General features: G+C 43.2%; 1 protein-coding gene across 3 annotated transcripts in view; it reads right to left on the bottom strand.

Annotated features, from left to right (window-relative positions):
* LOC311500482 (signal-induced proliferation-associated 1-like protein 2) overlaps positions 1-20,982 on the bottom strand; it is an 81,472-nt gene that overhangs the window by 12,733 nt on the left and 47,757 nt on the right. The window contains exons 9-16 of one of the 3 annotated variants that reach the window (XM_084561912.1): positions 16,111-16,385; positions 10,793-11,047; positions 7,777-7,923; positions 6,232-6,335; positions 6,038-6,126; positions 4,413-4,786; positions 1,912-2,187; positions 765-818 (exon numbers count right to left, since the gene is read on the bottom strand). In XM_084561912.1, coding sequence (XP_084418038.1) covers positions 765-818; positions 1,912-2,187; positions 4,413-4,786; positions 6,038-6,126; positions 6,232-6,335; positions 7,777-7,923; positions 10,793-11,047; positions 16,111-16,385 — 1,574 coding nt within the window. The remainder of the gene's footprint in view (positions 1-764; positions 819-1,911; positions 2,188-4,412; positions 4,787-6,037; positions 6,127-6,231; positions 6,336-7,776; positions 7,924-10,792; positions 11,048-16,110; positions 16,386-20,982) is intronic. The other 2 variants (XM_084561913.1, XM_084561914.1) reach the window with 2 other exon arrangements.

The raw sequence follows: 20,982 nt of genomic DNA on the forward strand, positions 1-20,982 counted from the left end.
GCACGTTTTAATGTTTGATTGCAAGATACCAGCCTGACAGGGGCATGAGATCTCTCAAAAGCAGTCCCTCTATTCTGAATGTTGCATCCAGCAAAAACAAATATGAGCTCTGCAAACTAAAACTTTATCCTAAAAGCGTAGGGAACATTTCTTCTTTTCTCACTCCATCCTGATTTAGTGCTTGTACAATTTGTACCTAGACGATCGATCAATATTTTTAGCAAAAACTGGCTTCTGTTAAATACGTGCAATCCATGTTTTCTCACGTATGAGTGATAAAAAAAAGATGCTATGCTTTCACACATTTATTACATCTTGTATACAATTCTGCTTGCTAGAAATAAGACAAACAGTTAATTAATAACATGTTTCTAGGCTAGGGTGGAAAGAGATTTCAAATGAGAAACTGAAATAAATGTTGTTGATGTCTCGTTTAACTATGTGACATTCCCTCATCCTCTTCACTTTATGAGCATAAATGTGTGTGTTTAATTCTAACAGACATTTAGCTGGAGATACTGAGAGAGGGTGTTGTGTGCTCGGGTCACAGCAGTAGGTTTCTGTAGGAGATACAGCAGAAATGTCACAGCTACCGACGCACAGCTGGCTGCCCTTCCACTTTCAGCACGTGCCACATTCAACACCATGAGAGAGAGAGGACTGGGGAGGTGGTGGTGGTAGTCTGGGACAAAAGGGGTGAGGAGGTGTGTGGGGAGGCAGGCTGGGTCAGATCAGGGCCACAGGGTTGACTTTAATTTTTATACCTTGAACGCTCAGACAGCATTTTGAGAAGGAAGGCTAACAAGCTCTCTGCTCCTCTGGAACGAGAAGCAAAAGCAATAGAGAAAGAGCCCAAGGTTAGAAGCACTGTTACACATCTTGCATTACATACAGTGTTAGAGCAAATGAGAAAACTTTTTAGAAAAGGGGGAAGAGAAACTTCATTATGTTAGAACAATATCTGGGAGTAATATTAGCCCATTTATCATGAGGGACCGTTATGTAAGATGAAATAAAACGGTAGGAATATATAAACAAACAATGGGGAGGGTAACTGAATTACAGAGCTTTTTCATAAGTCTGCAGAAGATGACTTCAGTGCACGCGATCAATCACACAGCTGTAAGTAGCAAATTTCACAGCCTAAATGGAATTACTTTGGAGCCGGAGCAGGGGGTTTCTTCCAGGGCAAATCTCACATTCTGTCCTCCAAAACATGCCCAGAGCTCGCTCGCAATCACCTTCAAGCGAGCGCACACACACACACACACATCTGCTCTCACATCATCAGTGGCTCTCGGTTCTCTACAGCAAAACCATTTAATCGCCAGGCAGATACAGCCAGTCATCAGTGCTCATATAAAGTCTGAGGAGAGTCGACATTCCCAACATGGCCGAACATACATTCCTCTTCCTGTGTGATATTTCTAGAGGCTGTTCTGCGGATGGTGTCCTTGGGCTGCGTGTGTGACAGCAGTGTTTTGCTGTGTGTGGATCATTGCTTGGTTCCCAGCAGAGATGCTGATCTGGTAGAGGTTCAGCCTGGCAGTCCACGGGGACCCGGCTTCACAGGAGCGATCAATAACCGCAAGTGACATGTGCCAAGTGTATTATGTCCGCGGCTTCATTGAGCTTATTTATTTTGTGGCTGTCGGCTTCAATCAAGGCCAGTTTACGCACTCTGGGTGGGCTGATGGAGGGGGGTAACAATAAGTCTGAGAGGAAACAGCTCTACAGGGACAGAAACAGTGCTGACAAGAGCATAATTAAAAAGTGTGTCATCCTTTGCATGATAGCTAGCAAGGAACTTGATGTGAACCATGTGAACTGGAACCAAACTGCACTAACTTGTTTTTGTTTTTGATGTTCTCATGCCGTCTCTGTTTTACTTCCTCTCTCACACACACTCACCCACACTCTGAAATGTTGGGAGGTCCCTCAGTGCTGTGGGCATCATCATCATCACCTTCACCATCATCATCAGCCGTCTTCATGCCCACTGGGAGTTTGCAATCGGACTGTGTACGTGTCTGTCCACAGGCCTCCGAGCTGGGCCCGGGCTCGGGTCCCAGCTCTGGCCCTGGGCTTGAGCTGCTCGCCTGGGGGATGGTGAACACCTTGGAGGAGTCAGCGGACATACAGTATCGGGCACCACGGGCCAACGGGCTGCCAGAGTGGTGTGAGCCACTGATCAAACAGCAAAAGAATAAAAAGCATAATGAAACACAAATGAATGAGAAACAAAAATAGAGAAAATCATAATATAAGCATAAGCAAGCATTAACAAAAGATGAAAAACATGAGAACAGCTGCTACCAACACAGCTGGGTTAGATGCATAGAAAGAATCTAATAGGATGATTTCTTTTAAACTGTGATTCATGAATGGTCAGCCCTGCCATTCTGCTGGCTTAGACAGGATTAAACAACCTCCGATGCATATTACTTGTTTTCAAGCTAGTTCCCCTTTAACCTACAATAGAAGATGACTCAGTTCCAGTCAATCGTGCAAGTATTCCTGCTGAACTTTGTTCTTTCTGTATTTAGTCAAATATCAACTGACAAACCACATTAAACAGTCCGTGCATCCAAATCACAAAGCAGCATTTTCCCCACGGACGCTCTGTGCTATCCAGGAGTTGTTTTGAGATATCTGCCGCCCTGGCTTACGCTGATTTATGTTTCTCCAAGCATAAGAAATAAAGTGACTGTGAAGTGTGTGGGAAACTGGGTGAACTGACCTGTGAAAATTTGATAAAATACTCATTACAGTGAATACTCTTATTTATTTTTTGAAAAGCAGCAACAACTTTGATATATATTCACAACAAAATTCGGTTCTTTTAAACGTGACACTACCTTGTTTGTGATTGTTTCAGCTTAGTGAGAATGCTACGAATGACTGCATCCAAATAATGTGCAAGATGAAAGCAGCGTCTTTGACAGTGACATGAAAACGAGCCATGCATTAGACAAAGAAGACTACTCGCCTGTACTTGCTCTTGTTAGACTTAAAACAGCTATTTTTAACTTTAAGAAGAATCCCACATCTGCCGTTGTTTCTTTTATTTATCGTTGTGTTTCATGTCTCTTGTGTGTTTAGGATTCATACGTTAGCAGATTCAATGGATCTCAGATTTGGATTAACAGCACATGTCCAGACCCACGTGAGACGGTTGGTTTTGTTACTGGTGTCTTGTGGTTTTCCTAGAAAACTTTTTAGCAAATGTAAAACATCCTCTTAAAATATCCTCAGACGTGAGAGCTGGCTTTATCCGGAGGTGCAACACACTCTCTTTCCATATTCATGACCATCTGGGCCACACCCTGCAAGATGTGCCCCTGCTGCTTCACTGTTTGCTCAGGTGACATCCTGGTGTCAAAGACCATTACGTAAAAGGCGGGAGGCGTCAGAGCAGTCAAGATGATGGCACGGGCTATTTCCTCATTTCTGAACGATGTTCCTGAAGTGGACAGTTCTGACGCCTCCCAAACAGGTCAATGATCTGAACAGATTGTGGGAACATAATCCTGTACAGCATAAACAAATAGATACCCATTCTATTTCGCAGAGGCAGACTGTGAGTGGCTGCAGGGCCAACCCTCTCTGACACCCTTTCTCTTTCCCAGATGGGCCCCAGTCTGGTGAGGAGACCTTGGAAGACAGTGTGATGATCCCCCCCCCCCCCCCCCCCCCCCCCCCCCATGTTGCTAGAGCCCGACAACGGTCTCACCCACCGCCTTCCGCACAGCTGGATGATTCAGGCTGCAGGTCAGCAGCGAGGGAGCATGGCTGGGTGAAAAGGTCGGTTAACAGCCAGCAACCTTTCCTTTGTGTATGTGTTTGTCTCTGTATGTGTTCACAGCAGAGAGTCTGTTGCCATGTGTGCGAATGTACATCTACGGATTTAAAGTGGATTTTGCCCTGAACCACATATGTACTGTGGAAAAGCACCCAGCAAGATAGAATTAAAGCAGAACAGAGCAAAGTATTTGACCATAGCATGCGAATAAAGATCAGAGTCACCAGTGAAATTAGTGAAAAGGCACCTTTACTTCTCCCAGTGAGGACTAGCTCCAATGCTCTTTGGCATGAACTCTTTATGACCCTGACATTCCTCTACAAGACATCCCCTCATTTGATGTTTTCATGGTTTGGGAAGTGCTTTCTAATACAGCCATCCAAAATCTCCCATAAGTTTTAAATTTGGTTAAGATCTCGTGACTTTGCCCACTTGGCCCTGGATGTAAGTAACTCCACTCATTCAAGTTTTTCCTTCAACTTGTCACACATCTGTTTCTGTTATCCCGCACTCAACGTGCAGAAACATAGCTGGAATACAAATATTACTTGAAGAGAATAAATAAATAAAAATAAACAAATAAAACACACAAGTTGGGTCAGTACCGTACCTTGAATGGGATGAGATCTCACTCAGGTCTCCAATGCTGCCCTCCGTCACATGACTTGACATAATGGCAGAAGCGTAGCCCTGTGGCAGGTACAGTTTCCCATGATCCTCCTCTGACGCTCCGTCCTCGTGGTGCTCCGACACCCAGGGGTGTCCCTGCTCCCCCACCCTGCTCTGCAGCAACACCCGGGCCCCAGGGGCCACGCAGGGATTAGTGTCTATGCCGCTGTCTGTGGATGCCCCTTTGATGTAAGTTAGGCCCAGCATCTCCGGGTCCATCAGGTCTCCAGAGCCAAAGTGCTTATCGTCGCTGTTGCTGGAGGCGTTGCTTGAAAGAGTGTTGCTACTTGAGTGACTTGAGTTTTTATCACCCGTCTGGTACAGGGATAGAGAGAGAGCAAGAGGGGTGAAGGAGAAAGAAAAAAATACAGTAAATCAAACGAGGTCAAGTAGCAGCTGCAAATAATTCTTACGGCTGCTTTAACATGCATGGCACACTAGACGGGGGTAGGGGGTGGGGGTTTACCCATTACGCCACATAGCGTGTTCATGTGTCCCTGACTGAGGCGACAGCTTGTTTTCTTGAGGCCTATTATACTGTTGGCAAGTTGACAGCAATAAGTAGGAAGGAATACAAACAGAATATGCTGAATGTCACACACTTTGTGTTTGACCTCTTAAATTCTTGTACTTATTTGAGAAATCCACATAATCTGACTCCTGAATCGGTTTAACAGGGATGCATAACTGTTTTCGTCAAGTCAAGAGTCAGGGCCAGATTTGTTCATTACCAAGCTGAAAAAATATTCTAGGTCAGGTCAACTTGACTCTAGTGAATCTGCAGCCTTACAAATCAATTTGCTGACGGGAGAAACAGGTCTGTGGTGACGTAGGTTAGCAGAAATGTTTAATTTGAGATAAAACTTCAGCTAAATCTATGAATTACAAAGGACTGTCCTGTATCTTTTTATAGTATGCTAAAATTTGCATGGGCAAAACTTAAATTAAAACAGCTCTGTGCATAAGGGGCATACAGAGCCAAGAGGACCCTTTAAACTTTCATCCATTTACTTGGAATAATGCAACACTGGCTGAAAGCACTGAAAGACGCCGTTAGGTGTATTTGCCAGCCACCAACATCGAAGGAGGAAAAAAAAAAAACCCGGTATTGGGCAAAAAAAGATAAATGAGAGGAGGGAAAAGAGAGGCTAAAGCATGTAATATATTCAACCTTCTAGGAAAATGTGTCCTACAAAAGTGTGCGAGAGGCGACCAGAAGCGGTGATGAGATGAGACGCCCGTTAGCATGCTGATGAAGGGAAAAGTGATAACTGCAAAGAGCGTCTAGAGGGGACGACATGAACATCCCGACTGAACACCCCAATTGCTCTACTGATTGCTGCGGAGCCCATAAACAAGGGCAATCTGACCTCACCCCAATTCAAGCGCTGATGTACGGTAAAGCAGGTCTGACAGAGGTGTGCAGCGCAAAACACTCCACTATAGTCACAGCACAGGTTAAGGCTGCATCAATCTCTTTCAAATACTGAGCGCTTCACAAAAGGTGATTTTCTAAATGTTAGATTTTGTTTTGTCAGCTGAAATTCAAGTAGATCAGACACGTACCCTGGACAGCTTGTTGGGTGAGTCTTTTCCTCCTTCTCTTTGCTTCAGAGGGTTCAGGATCTTGGTGGAGGGTATGTGCCATTTGGCCTCTGTAGAGCCAGAAAGAAAGGGGTAGAGAAGCAGCTGGTGTGAACAGACAATGTGAAACCATGAGAGGTCTGAGTTACATTATATGAACTTGAATCATGACTCACCTGCAGACCTGGTCCTCTCCAGCGTGGGCTCTCTCTCCCTGTGGATCTCTCCGTCTCCTCCCTGGATGTCCCCTGCCCGCTCATGGAGGATAGGGGATGGACACCTGGAGGAAGAAAGAGGAGGAAAATGAGCTGTAAATTATTTCCTGTCTATAGAGAGAGCTCTGTATTCCAGTCAGAGAAAGGCTTCAATAGATGTACCACAGATGTACAGTAATTAGCTCAAGATAATTTAAGGTCAAATCACTTGAGCTTATAATAGAATAAAGAAGCTGCCAGACAATGCCGACAAGAAACCTCTTTTCACGCAACTCGGCATGGCAGGCGCTCTTTTGCTCTTGACAAAAGAGAAAGAGCAGCAAAATTTTCAATGCAGGTCTTAATTAAACCCCGAGCTAATAGAAGTTGCAGCAGACGAACGAAAGCCAGAGTGCCTCGTGAGCTTCAACAAAGGCCGTGACTGGAGATCAGTCGGCTAGTCAACATGTCTGTTGTTCTGCATCGGGACACCTCTGACAGGGCACACTGGTCCTCCAGAGTTCAGTGCACTTTTGAGGCCTCTGACAGAAAGGCAGCGGTGGGAAGCTAAGCCTCTTGTCATGGTCTGCAACCACTTACAGACAGACGGTGATCTGTGATGGATTCTGCTCATGTACAAGACTCAAGCCTGACAGACGTTGGGCCTGCACGGTCTACAGGCTGTGTAGCCCCACAAACCATTATATAATTTAGAGTAAGATAAAGAGAAACACGTTGAGAGGAGCTCCGCACTGTAATAAGTGAACTGGAAAATCTGATGACAAAAGAGAAATTACGGTGACAGTGATCATGTTGACGGATGCTACAAAGCCTTGTCTTCTTAGATTCTCCAGAACTTCAGTCTCTTAAAAAAAATCTTTTCAGTGGCTTTCTCCTAAATTGCTGCAGAGTAGTTTTCTAAAGTGGTGCCTCAGTCGCAGTAGGAGATACTAAAGTACAAGATAGATTTCTTTATAATTACTTATTATTATACTTTAAAGTCTTCTGAACAGACACAGTAACAACAAGGATAAATACTGCATTTGGTTTGGACTGGTAATTGCTTTAAACTGTATGCTTTATTTTCACAAAGTGCCCATTTATGTTTGAAGAAACCTTCATGTTTTTCTGGAGGAAATCATGAAAGAAGACTGAATGGAAACTATAATGATGGGTGTTAAATGAAAAAATCTCATTCATGAAACTCGTCACCTTACATTTTCCCCCTTTTTTATGTTCTGGTGCGGCATTATATACTTCGACCGGCACACTTTTATTATTTTGTTAGATCACTTCCTGTAAAATAAAATAAAAAAAATAAAAAAACTGTGCCGACTGGCCAAAGGCGCACCGATGATTTGGTCATTTCATGCGGAAAAATTGCTGTCATTTTGCAAAATTGCAAGTTCTCCGAAATAGTGCCGGGGCTGATTGTAGCTGCATTCATTACTGTAAAACCGCATAATCCTGCAGGGACTACTTAGAGGCTATTTCAAAAAAAGTAACACTGCTGCTGTGGTCCTGTACCCGTCATATCCAGGCTGCTGGGACCAGGTGCCGCTGCCACAGGGTCCTGGATCACTGGAGGAGGACTGGTTGCTGGGGGAGCTGCGGTAGTGTTGGTCCCCCTTGTTACATGAGGTGACCTGTGGATTTTCCATGTCCTGCATTGTCCTGCAAACACAGAAAGGCAAACGAAATACACATCATATTTTGAGCAAAATTCCCAGAGCTCATCTCCAAATTGCTTGTTTTGTTTAATCAACAGAAAGGAAACCAGGAATCAATGAATCATTTTTTGTCATTTTTGCATATGAAGGGAAGCTTAAAAGATTAGTAACTTATTCCAGTATTTTAAGCATCATTCTATTTGTTATTTACACCTCGTCTATATCAGATATTTGTAGCGGGAATTTCTAAAGCAGGAGAAACGTCTTTCCCCCTCACATTAATAACATTATTACTGGGTGTCACTCCAGGGAAAAGTCGCTTGCACGTGAGCACCGTGGATAATCTCTAAGAAAATGAAAGCACTGTCAGTGAGGGAGAAGGTGTCTTGTTCGCCAAAGACAAACAGAAAAGAAGATTAGTTATGGTAATACGCCTCGGTGAGTAATCCAGATGGCGACGCCCTGTGTGTTAAGTACAATTTAAGAGGAAGCTTGAGATTTCTGCTCTTGAACCGTCTTCACAGACATGGGCTGTTTATGAAGAAGAGTCATTTATCTAGTTAAACTGGTCTGACCACCATCTCAGCTCAGCCTTTTCAAAGAGCATTCACTGCCCTGGTCTGACTTAATGTCTTGAGACAAGAGCTTTCTTTGCTTACTTTCCCCTGGCCAGGAAAAACTTGCGGACGTTGGTCTGGAGTGAAAAATAAACACTAGATGCGAGTTATGTCTGCTGCCTTGAGGCCTTCCCTACCAAAGTAGGTTAGAAGACCGGACGGAAATAAGACTGCAATAACATAGGCAGGATGGCTTTTACATTAGGTCTCCAGCCAAGTCCACTTTTCATATCAGCTTCTTTTTTTTTGCTTATATATTTGTTTATCTAAAAGTTTTGGGATTGAGTCTGTATTCACTTGATTTCCCAGCTGATTAAATAATTATTTTGGTTAAAATCTAAACAACACTTTGTTACAAAGCAGCAATGACCCCAATGAAGGCCACGATCCGAAACGCGCCAGTCTAATAGAGTTGTTCCATTTACTACAAGTGCTACTGGAGCCTTGACCTTTCTACAATTTATTTTCCTCGCGTGAAGTCGCACCAGAAATACTACTTTTATTTTGAAGCAGCAACATCCAAAGAGCATGTGAATATACGGATAAATATAACTAATATAATCCTGAAAACTATATTAATTATAAAAACGTATTCACAAGGCGACACAATCTTAGCATCCACACCTCCTGCTCTGTCTTCAGGTTTCCTTTCGAACTCCACTGAAAGCTGAACTGTCAGTAACTCAATCGTAGCACACATCATCAGATACACCGGCTAGACTGCAACATCGCCTCTCTGGCTGATGAGTTAGACTCCTCGGCCGGGTCCAGGCACTTCTTAGGTCTAATAGCAGCTGCTGTTTTTTCTACTCCTTCTCCTCTTCCCGTAACATGAAAAGGTCTAGGGGGATACTGCGTGCGATTTTTCTCTCTTCGCTGCAACAGCATTTGAAGGCGCAGAGATTAGGGCTTGGTCTCATTTGGCTGCATAGTAGGAGTCATGTTTTATGGTGCCAGGTCTGGAACCAGCTACATGCGTGGATGAAATGCTTTTTGTAAGCCATAAAGATGCAGCATTCATGTTTCAACCATGTACTGTATGTTTCAATCATTTATTCATAACTGTAACCATCTATTAAACATTTATTCATTAGGAAATCTTTAGCCATCTATTTAACCTACTTAAAATAGTTCTCTAGTTATGGAAATGGTCTATTATTTTAAAATTAGTCAAGCTCCTGAAAGAAATGACAAATCATTTATGTAGTTTTATTCCTGTAGGATATGTGACTGTATAACACTCCCCTGCTGTCTCCCTCTCTCCCTCTTAAATCTGTGACTCCTTCACCCCCCCCCCCTCGACTCCCGCTCCCTCTGGGGTGCTACATATCGTGGTCCAGAGAAGAGCACTCTCTTTGTTTCTGCCGTAATTGGATGAGATGAGCTGAGCCGTGTCAGTGTCCCTATCACCTCCTCCTCGGCAGGGTGCAGGAAGAGGGAGGGAGCGGGGAGTAAGAGGGATATGGAGAGAGGAAGAAAAGGAGCGAGGGAGAATGGAGGGCTCCCACTGCCAGGGACTCTGATTAGGCAGAGAAGGCGACCATTATCCCAGTATAGTCAGAACAGGCAACACCAGGGGGGGTCGGTGTGACACACTGGAAAGGTTATCAAGACTGTAGGGGTTTCATTAGAATGAACAAATCACTGCTTTACATGGCTCAATGGAGATGTCCAAAAAAGACACAGTGTAGGACAGGAACAAAGTCTGAGTGTGGCCTTATCATCTAAAAGGACATGAAAGCAAAGCTGTGAATTCATTTGACTAAAATGCTCCATTTATATGTATGCAAATAGCTGAACACAATAACAGCCCCTCAAAGTGCTACCGCGGCGCTTTTTTCAAACGAGAAAGGCCGAGAGTTCAAAGATTTCGTCTCAAAGGATTGGGTCTTTTGAGCGCCATGATGTTTGATCGTGAAGTTTTGCTGTGACGAGCCTTCTGAAAAAAACCCTGACGAGGAAGCTTGACTTTCAAAAATTGTCTTAAAAGCACAATTTTGTTCAGCTGTTTTGTTGCATCCACTTTATACAACGTTCCTCTGATTTTATCCCAACAGGAACGATTACATTATTATTGCACATAATATTTTATGAGCACCACTGTAGAGCTTCGTACCACCCTTACAGTCATGATTGCACTAAATTGTGAAATACCTTTATCAGCTACAAGCAGTTTTTAAGACTTTATACAGTATATAACACTGGTCAGAGCCAGACAAGAGACAGAGAACAGCGTACAGAGAGGAGAGAGTTTACCTGGACCCATCTGGTAACTTCCTATCGAAGGATGTGCTTCGCGGGATAGCTGCTTGGTGTTGTTGGAGAATCTGCTGGCACTGCAGGCGGTCGGGGCCCTGAGTGGGCGAGCCCCGGGATAGAGGTTGTCCTGCAGCTGTGGGCACCCGATGCCAGGTGGTGTTTCTCCTGAAGGGTGTCTTGTACTCACAGGGTGTACCCTCGCTGTCGACCTTGTACTCCACCATAGGTATGCGGTAGAGCTCGGAGCAGCCCCTGAAAAAGGAGGATAGGGAAGGTTAAAGGCCGGCAATGAGCCTTGGATGAAGGCTTTACGAGAGTATCAGGTTTTATGAGATGTACCCTTAATGATACCGGCGTTTAAAATGTCATCTGACCTCTTAAACTGAAGAAGATCATAAATATCCTTTTGAAAAATGCCAGTAATTACAATGAGGAACACTATTTATCTTGTACCAAAGCATTTTGGTAATGCACATATATCAAGTTAACTACAGGTAATGCAAAAGGCATGAATAATAGATTTATTATTAATCATATAATAGGTTAGAAAAATAAGAACGTATTACTTCAAGTTAGATTTATTGCCTTTCATTATGATTATGAATTGTTCAATACATCCAAAAAAAGCATGACATCAATTTTAATTATAAATTAGACTGACACTTTAATGACAGTGTTGTGTTGTCACCCATTAGGTAACCCTGATGACCCAATAAAAATGAGGAGGGGAAGTAACCGGTTTAGACTTGGTGTTACCATGACTACACCAAAACACAAACAAATACAGTCAGAAATATTTAGCCTGAGGCAGACGTCTAGATACTGTATGTACGCCAACGACACACACATGCCTGTACACTGACTACCGTAAACACAGACAAATGTTTAGAGTACTAATAAAAAGTGTAAAACACTTTGACTAGTTCAGTAGAGCTGAAAATCTCTTGCCACTCAACCAGATAGTGTGATGGTCTCCCCCGAGTCGCTCCACGCGGGAGGCTTTTTGTCCCTCCATCTCCATCCCATAACTGTTAACAACACTGAGGATCTCCGGGATGGAGAGGGCCTGTGATGCCATTTCATGCAACATTAATCTTTGGGGCTCGGCAGAGGCTTGGTGTGTATATTTGGAAGGACAGGGTGGGGGGTTTACTGGGTAGCGGGTCAGGGTTAAACAGCCTTGGTGCTCTGCTAGCTCTCCAAAAGCATCTCAAGCATGACTCTAATGATTACACTGCCCTCCCCCTCCAAAGTCCATTTTCCCGGATCCACTGGAAAGCTCTGTATACTTTACTGTGGTCATACATGTACACATAGTAGGGTTTGAGGAGGGTGCACAGGATGATTGCAAAGGCTGTGGTGAAGGGGGCAAGTAATCCCTCTCAGAGAGGCCCTTTCATCAAACTGGGCCATGGGTGGCTGGGCTGTTTACAACTGGCCTCCCTCTGGAGCTGTGGGTGTTAGAAGATGTAACTAGAAGATCATCCTGGGCTTCCTCCTCCTCCACCCATGTCTCTCACATCTGGTCTATGTCACCATTAAGCTGCCGTCATCCATGGATAAAGGACTACATCCTCTAGATACATTATTTTACATAATTTATCTGTTGCACGCATCACTGATTTGATATATGGGACAGTGTATGTAATGAATGGCATTACAGCTTGAAAAGATCAGAGATGTCCGTGAGTAAAAAAAAAAGAAAAGAAAAGAAAGGAATGTATCTTATTGAGCAAAGCTGTTGTATGTGAACAAGAGCTTAGGGGCTGGTGATTCAACATTATCCCATTACTTCTATTGTGTAACCTGAGGTCTTTCAATCACTTTTCTGTTCAGGATGCTAACAGGAGTGTTAAATCCTCCAGACTGCTGGTCAATTGTTTTTTAACAGGGCTGCTAATCCACTCATTACCTTGATTAACTGAGAGGGTGTGTGGTCGTGCTAGGTTGCCACACATCATTACCCTCTGCATAGGCTAAACCTAGCTAACAGCTTGTCAACAGCAAAGGTCTCAGCCGTTGTCTCTTGCTGTGCTTTTTGCACCAGAAGGACCGAGAACTGACAAGGTGAAAGGCGTGATGAGTGGAAAGAAGAAAAACTTTTTTTAATGATTTCTTTGCAAACTTATACGAAGCAAAAAAAAAAAAAAAAGACGGCTGATGAATGTGAGCGGGTTGAAGAGAGTGATTTGCGGTGTATGCTCTCTGGGTTTTTTGGTTTGGCGGCGCACCCTTTCGCAGGCTGTTGGCATTAGAAGTGAGAAATCTGGCTCTACTTCCAGATGGAAATCCACAATGACAAGTCTGATGACACTTCAAAGGAAAGGTCACAAGTGCCCATCTGAATGTCATAGGCAATACTCATTATCAGTGGGTATTCTGGTGCAGGTTGAACCCGCTAAAAATTCAGCTTAACCACAATTTCCAACATAAATCTCTGTGATGAAAACACAGAATGTGCAAAATGTGTAACGGAAAACAAAAGGCTGCCAGCAAGCAGAGTAAAAAATCTCGTCTCTGTGACATATTATTGTTATGTTTGCATGTCTTGTAATAGTCATTCATTTTACTCCCTACTCTACAAATCCTTCTATTTATTTTTACATCTATAATGACAACATACCAAAACATGCAATCACTGCCATGTTCTGTGCATCGCATTCTTGTTTCAAAGACCTAATCTTTGTCATCTTTTTCTCATTAGCTTGATCCAAGGCTAACATGTTGAACTTGTTTAAAGCTTTTCAGAGTGGTGATGGAAAAGCCTCTGGTATTGCACTGAGCTAAAACCACATCCTGCCCCCGGTGTAAATAAATACAGTACCGGCTAAGGCTAATATTAGAGGCATATCTCTCCTCTGGCTTCAGGCTCAGGGGGTTAAAACCGTTTAGGGCATAAACAGCTTTAGGAGGTTTGCCACAACACAGAGCTAAAGTGGTCTAAATTTTTATTTTTTTCCTTTCCACTAAAAAAATCCACATAATCTTAGTAACAAGATGACAACATTGGCCCTGAATGAATGTGGAGTAATCATTAAATTAGGAAGTCTGAGAATTTAAAAACAGCAGAGAGGAAGCACACTACTTCTGGCCCCTGCGTGTGCTTATAAAAACATTTTTCCTTGTCGTGGCAGCATCGTGGAGCCAGGGTACATTGTCTGTAGGTCATGAGACTCTTGTCCATTGTTGCTAGACTAACCCCCATCTCGCTCTGGCCACGGGGGACTGACTGGGGCTTTCGAGCCCCTGCTGAATTCCTTTCCTTTGAGATAATAGCGGAGAAACTGGAGCACTTATTGTTGACTGCAACACTTCAGCAACTCGGAGCAGAGAAAATAGTTGAGGGCTCTCGAGATTCTTCACCTGACCTCTCACCTCTTGATTTGTTGGAGCCTTGGGAGAAAATTCACAGGACCCAGGATGAAGTCTTTTGATTCTCATGACACCCGCGTGAGAAATAGTTTTTTTGGAAAGATAGGGGGGAATCTTGCGGTGAGGCTCAACAGCACTTAACCAGTATGGTCTTCTAGTATAAAACCTACTAATCTGCCATATACATCTGTTTGTAAATGCAATATATGGGTCAAGCTCAGTCTGTTATGCATCATATTACTCCTTAGGGACATACATGATACAATACTCACTCAATACATATTTTTGACTACAATAGTAGGTAACATGTGTGTCTTTAAAACCCACGTCTTATTGGCTGCCTCGACTATCTTCACAGCTGTCAGTGGTTTCAATCAAACCAAGCCACTGGCACAGATACCATGTCAAAAGCTTCCATTTACCAAATCCTCCAGACTGTAAGCACAGCTACAGGGAGCTGGACAAGCATTTGCGAACACACAGAACCAGTTTTGGAAGATGTTTGTTATGTCTGCTTTCTGCTTCCCTGAACTGCGATTATGATTGTATCATCATGTATCATCGGCGATCGCGGTAAGAGGATTAGACGTCAGTTCTGCCAGAGAGGCTGCTGTGTTGGATTCACAGACGAGGCATGTTAGCCCACCATCTGGGGGAGCAAATATGTTACTACTCTGTTGCCAGACAAGGACGCAAAGTTGAAGTACAGTTAAACGCGTGCCTACTATGCAGACTTTGACATTATGACATCCGCGTACACACAGCTGTCCGAGCTCACGTTTATTCATAATATTTAACATGGCTGCCATTAAAACGATTCCCCAAAAATATACATTAGACGCAGTCTTGTATACAGACATCTACTCTAAAATCCATCTCCCATCAGGGATTTAGCTACAGTTTGCACTGATCAACACACAAGTACATACAAAGAATGGAAGCACACTGCGATTCGTTATTTGTTGTCGTCCACATGTTTTTAATTGTAATGATTTAACTTACAACATTAGCCTTATCTGCGAGAAAAAGGGATTACGTTACAGTATTCTTTTCTGCACACTGTCAAGCCGTTCTGCTGTGGTTGCCTGTGACAAAGTGGAAGCAGCATTTGCTGGTACACAAATCTGTCAGCCCGAAGCAGAAGCAAAACAAAGATGTCGAAAATGTGAGTGTGAAAGGCTGACGGATATGATTTCACAGGACTGTCTGTCTCTCACAGACAAACAAGCAGATGTGCTTTCAGAACAAGCATTTTACACAGACCTTCATCTCTTCCCGTCACAAAGGACCGTTTGAAATATGCTTCTGCCTTTTTATTACAAGAGCGATGGACTCTCCCTATGGGTGTGTGTCTCTAAAAAGGCGAACACTCCCATCCTAATTGCTGAATAGGACATTGTGCAAGGTTAGAAAAAAAGCAATCTACAAATGCGTGCTGTCAAACAATGGCAGCGAGAGTTGAGCCATTAATCAAACGGCTCCTCTCATTATCATTAGTGAGAAACGCTGACTGTCCACGACTCTGACTCTACAGGCGTTTTCTCTCACGACAAAGAGTCTACTCTCCAGAGAAATCAGCGGAGAGCTACATCCACCCTGGTGCCTCGCTAACAGTATGTAAGCATTTCTTTATGCTAATCATCTCAAACATGAGCGCAAATGTCAAGCTAATTTGTCCCAGCTGCATGGAAAGATGAGAAAAACAAGCTACTCTTCTGTTATGACTTCATACATTTTTGAGGAGCACCTGCTTCTGTCTCACTGATGACAGTAGGAAGTCTGCATACTTTCTTCTTTTCCGTTATTTTTTTGGATAGTTGTCAGTGAAGAAAGACAGGAAGTAATGGTGCACAGGCATCAAACCTGCAACCTTGGGGAGCCTGCTCCTGTTTGTGAAGCATTGTTTTGAGATAAAGAAACAATACGACAACAGTGAGATTTACCTTCGGGGAGTGCCATCTTCATGAGGCTGGATTATAACCACTTTGACAGTGACAGATGTCCGCAGTAGGTCAATCATCTGCTCGTGAGTGAGCGTAGCAACGGCCACCTTGCAGATCTCCACAAGTCGGCTGCCCTGTCTCAGTCCTGCTTTCCAGGCAAAGCCGAAGGGCTCCACGTCGGCCACGATGCCCTCAAAATTGACGTGGAAACCGAGCTGGCCGAGGCCGTTCCGACGCAAAGTCATCTCTGAAGTCTCACAGCCTCTGGTGGTGATCTGGAATCAGAATCAAAAAGGATGTGTTCATCATCTACAATAGCAATACATCATTTTTGTCGCAGTTGCACCGATTCATGGACATAATGACATAAGGAAGAACGGTACATAAACAGAAGCCCTGCACACGATGGACAGAGAAATACTGGAAGTTAAGTAATCTTAAGGGCTTTCTAAGCTAATACGTAACAATGTGTGGGTTTTATTTCACCAGACACACAAGAACATATGAAGCAGAGTGAAAAAAAAATCACGTCCCGAGGCATAAGTGTGGAAACGTGTTTGTTTTGCTAATTCAAAGAGCCTTTCAAAATTGAAGTTAATAAGAGGGTACATCACAGAGCTAACTGATTTAGTGAAAGAGCTGCACGGAGCTCAGCTAAAATATGCACCGCACACAAACACACACCTGTCTCTGTGGACAGTAGCTACAGTAGCACTGTGGATGCTGCATGGGGAATGAGGAACTAATTAGCTCCTGAGATATGCACTGAGCAGCGTCTATTAGCCAGAGGTAATGTCTGGGAAAGGACTTCTATGCGCAAACACATAATTTGCATCGACCTGCAGTTAATGAACACATTTTGCTCATATCCAGCGCGATGCTGTATTTTTGGAGTCTTGTCATGTCGCCCATACATTCTTGGTGGACAGACTCGGTTTGTTCAAATGCATAATTGCATGCCTGGGTCAAACTTTCCTGTCCAAATTGTGTCCTTGCATGCAAATGAAGTGGCTGACTTTGCTCAGTGGCAGCCTAGCCTAGCCTTTATAGAGTTACATGGTTAAAACCAAGTTGACTGCACTTGCACCTTTAGTTTGTCTATGTGCACCTAGATGACGTGAAGTGAATGGACTTAGGAGGATACACTGCTGTGAAAAAAAGCATAGTTGCATATAATTTGTCACATGGCTACAACTGTGGGAAAACAAACCCACATCAGACTACCTCCAATGAGCTTTAATCATCCATCAGATTAGTCTTGGTTCAGTTGTGGGTGACTGCCTCCATTTACTTCAGAGTGGCAGCTGGCTTCAGGGGCACATTAACACAGACTATGGATTGTCAACACTCCAGATTCTCACACTGTCAGAAATTCTGCCCCACTCTGCGAGAGTGGAACCGAGACGCCCGTGATGGGCCGTCTTGGTGCAACAACTGAGCTCTCCTGCGAAGTCACAAGGCTAAAAGTGTTTTGTTTTTTTTTAACTTAGAAAAGGACACAAAATGTAGTATTTAATCCAAACTGTAAGATCATCCACTTCACAGAGACCCTGTTTACACCTGGCACGTAAGTGAAAGGTCCTCAGTGCGTCAGTTCACAGCTGGTGTCAGAATGCATCTCGCATGACCACTTGTGATAGGATTTCAATTCCGCTCTCTATATGCAAATAAACACGAACATCATACGAGAAGTGTTCATAAGCACAGTAATGTCACTGCTGTAAACAGAGTGCTGTGAGACTGTGAAACGGAAAAATCTATGTAATAAAAAGCTTGATGCGGTGTTTCACAATGCCATTTGCTGTGAGAACCCCGATAAATCATATTTTCCATGCCAGGGATCATTTATAACTTGCAAATAGGTTAATTCATAAAGTTAGACAGAATTCTCTCATACATATGCCCAAAAAACAAAACAAAAAACAAAAATATGTTGCTGGTATGCAATAAAATTGGAGTAGTGACTCCTACAATCAGCTGGAAGAAAAACTAAACTTCAGGTCCTGGTAACTGCATTCACTATTAGTGATTCTTGTTCATCTGACCTGTTGCAGTTGCACTTTTACTTTTGTTGTAACTTCAGTCTGTAATAAATGTGAATTTATAGAACCAAGTCAATGAGGCAAAACTTAGAAAAATGTCAGTTTAGTCGGTCCTTCAATACGTCCTTGGACACATTCATCCGCACTGCTAAAAGAATGTGGACTGATCGACCTCAGTGCGTCTTGTACACATTTACATTTGTACTTATAGATCAGATCACCCAGGATCTAGGTGTAATGCCAGATGTGTACTGGATCCGAGTTGAAAGACATGTTTTACACAGATTAAACAACCACTCTGTTTAAAACATCACATGGAAATGAAATGAAACCTAAAGTCCTCCGGAGTAAATGGCCTGTGTATGAGGAAGACATTGGCTGGCGTGATACGGACCATGAATCAAACTGCCCTTTGTCAGAAATCCATTAGGCCTGAATAATAGCTTTCTAAATGCTTTCATTAGGGGCTTTTGTTCAGTCCAACTACAAAATTAATGTTCCTCAGGTTTTCCCCTAAATGGCTCAAATATAAAAATACTGGATCTAACGCGACATTCATTATCTAATAGGAGGGATTTGTGGTCTGTAAAGTTATTTTGATAGGAACGGTGACATGACGTCAGGCACCGTGGATATGTGTGGATATGTCCTTCTGGTCAAAGTGTTATTTGTTTCCAGAAACAAATAACAGGCTTTAATAACTGGTGACATAAAACACCGCCCCAGAGAAACAAACATCATCAGCCTCAAATCTGTCAAGTAGAGTTGATGGCACTGATCAGTGAGCGGTCTGACGTGGGTTTGACATTGATGACACCAGCTGTGGAGGCACGTTTCACAGACATGACAAAACCGTGGACGTCAAAAAACAGAAACGGGACTGCTAAATCGACAGCCAGTCGTTTCCTATGGGCTGAATAGGAATCAACGTATAAATCTAAGACAGAGGCATTTGATGTATACGTAAATAAAATAAAATGATGCATATTAATACTGATTAATTGTGTAATATATATAGCAATAGTATAGTTAAAGTAATCGACTAGCAAAACTGAGCAAAATAGTCATTGTTTTTCCTTTGTTGTTTCAGTTCTGCCATAAAGTATTCTGTCAATTAATCAAGATGCCACAATCATAAATAAACTATTAGAAACAGATTTACTACTGTGCCTAATATACTGTAATTTGTCCAAGAAACAAAACAAAAAAAACAGCATCTGAGACACCAAGGCCAACATAACTTGTCTTATAAAAGTTGAACATGTGGCCACCCAGCTCAGCAACACCCTGGAGAGCAGGACCCCATCACAAAGCTTTTAGTTGTCCTCTCCCGCCGGGCTCCTTTGTCTGTTACAGCGGGCAATCTGTTCACTCTAGTTCACATTACATCACAGGTCCGGCAGCCTGTAAATCCTTCCAATGAAACATGACTCGAGTCAACCTCTGGGACATTTAGGAAAACACAGACACCTTTGGGAGTATGCACGGTCAGCTCATACCCAAATGTGCCTACTGCTGCTTCTGCTGCTGCTTCTGCTGCTGCTGCTCCACAGTCTGGATGAGCAACACAAACAGCCACTCACTTTTTAATACTTATCCCGAGCTTCTCCTGAGAAATTTTCCTCACAAATCCCGTGGATAAGTGGACAGTAAATGTGACGGGAGATTAGCATAGTAAATGAGGAAGTGGTGTCGTTTGGCTAATCACAAATGCTAATATATCCTGCTACGTCCTTTTGTATGATGAGTGGATCAGACACTGAATGACACCTGTGTCCTTCAAAGATTAATTATGTTAAATACTTCTTCAAGTTCGTGTGGGTTTTTGGATAAGCGGAATCTCGTGTGCTCATGTGCGTATTCACTTTTACTCATTCAAGTTCGTAAGCTCTTCAGAGCATCTGCGTTCATTGCGAAACACGATAATAAAAATGATCTCCTCCTGCTGCAATCCTCAAAGGAACCTTACTCAGGGTTGTAAGCAGGTAAATCATTGTTACTCCCATGTTGATAGCTGAAACACTGATTTGTTGGCCGCAGTTTATCTGAAGACTTCAAGAGCATTGATGAGGCTGCCAAAAAGGGACTATGAGGGATAAGCGCAAGGGGAGCCGGCACGAATAAAGCCAGGTGCGGCTCAGGTTTGGATTTCTTGATTCAAGCTCAATGTTATTTAAAGGAAACAAAAGGTTGTCTGATTAGAGGTGCGGTAAAAACAGCGTGGAAAATAGAAAAACAAACGCATGCAGCGACACGAGGAGCAGATTACAGCACCCAGACTGAGGAGCCTGGCAAGACATATTTTTTTTTCGTGACTTCAAGACACCCAGACCCACTTGGCCCCGAAATCACAGAGCGTAACCATGGATTTGTACAGATGGCCAAGGCTGAACTACAAAATGGGGATGAGAGGCCTAAGTGCGAAGCTCTCTATAGGAGTGAAGCAGTATGAGGCCAAGTGTCCTCTATTCTTAGTATGTCAGACCCAAAAATGCGTTTCTTTTCCTCCCCTTTAAAATCTAGGTTGGTGTCCTGTTTAAACTGCCTCCTCCATTACCTGCATCCAGACATCCCTCCAATACAAGAGTGGCCCAAAATCCTATCATCTGTAATCTCTCACTCCATTAAATGAACTGTCTGGTGCGGGGCAGTGGCTTTGGCTTTAGTATTTTTTGATTAAAAGGCTGTGAATTTTCATAATGGTTTATCCTGATCGGGAGCAGGACAACATCTGCAAATGTGTGGCCCAAACAGTTGAGTGTGCACCTCTGCTGATTCTGTGCAATGAGCCAAAGAAAGCTATCAACAGGAGGTCTATAATCCCCTCTGG

The sequence above is a fragment of the Chelon labrosus genome (assembly GCF_963514085.1).
Source record: "Chelon labrosus genome assembly, chromosome: 15".
Classification (NCBI taxonomy): Eukaryota; Metazoa; Chordata; class Actinopteri; order Mugiliformes; family Mugilidae; genus Chelon; species Chelon labrosus.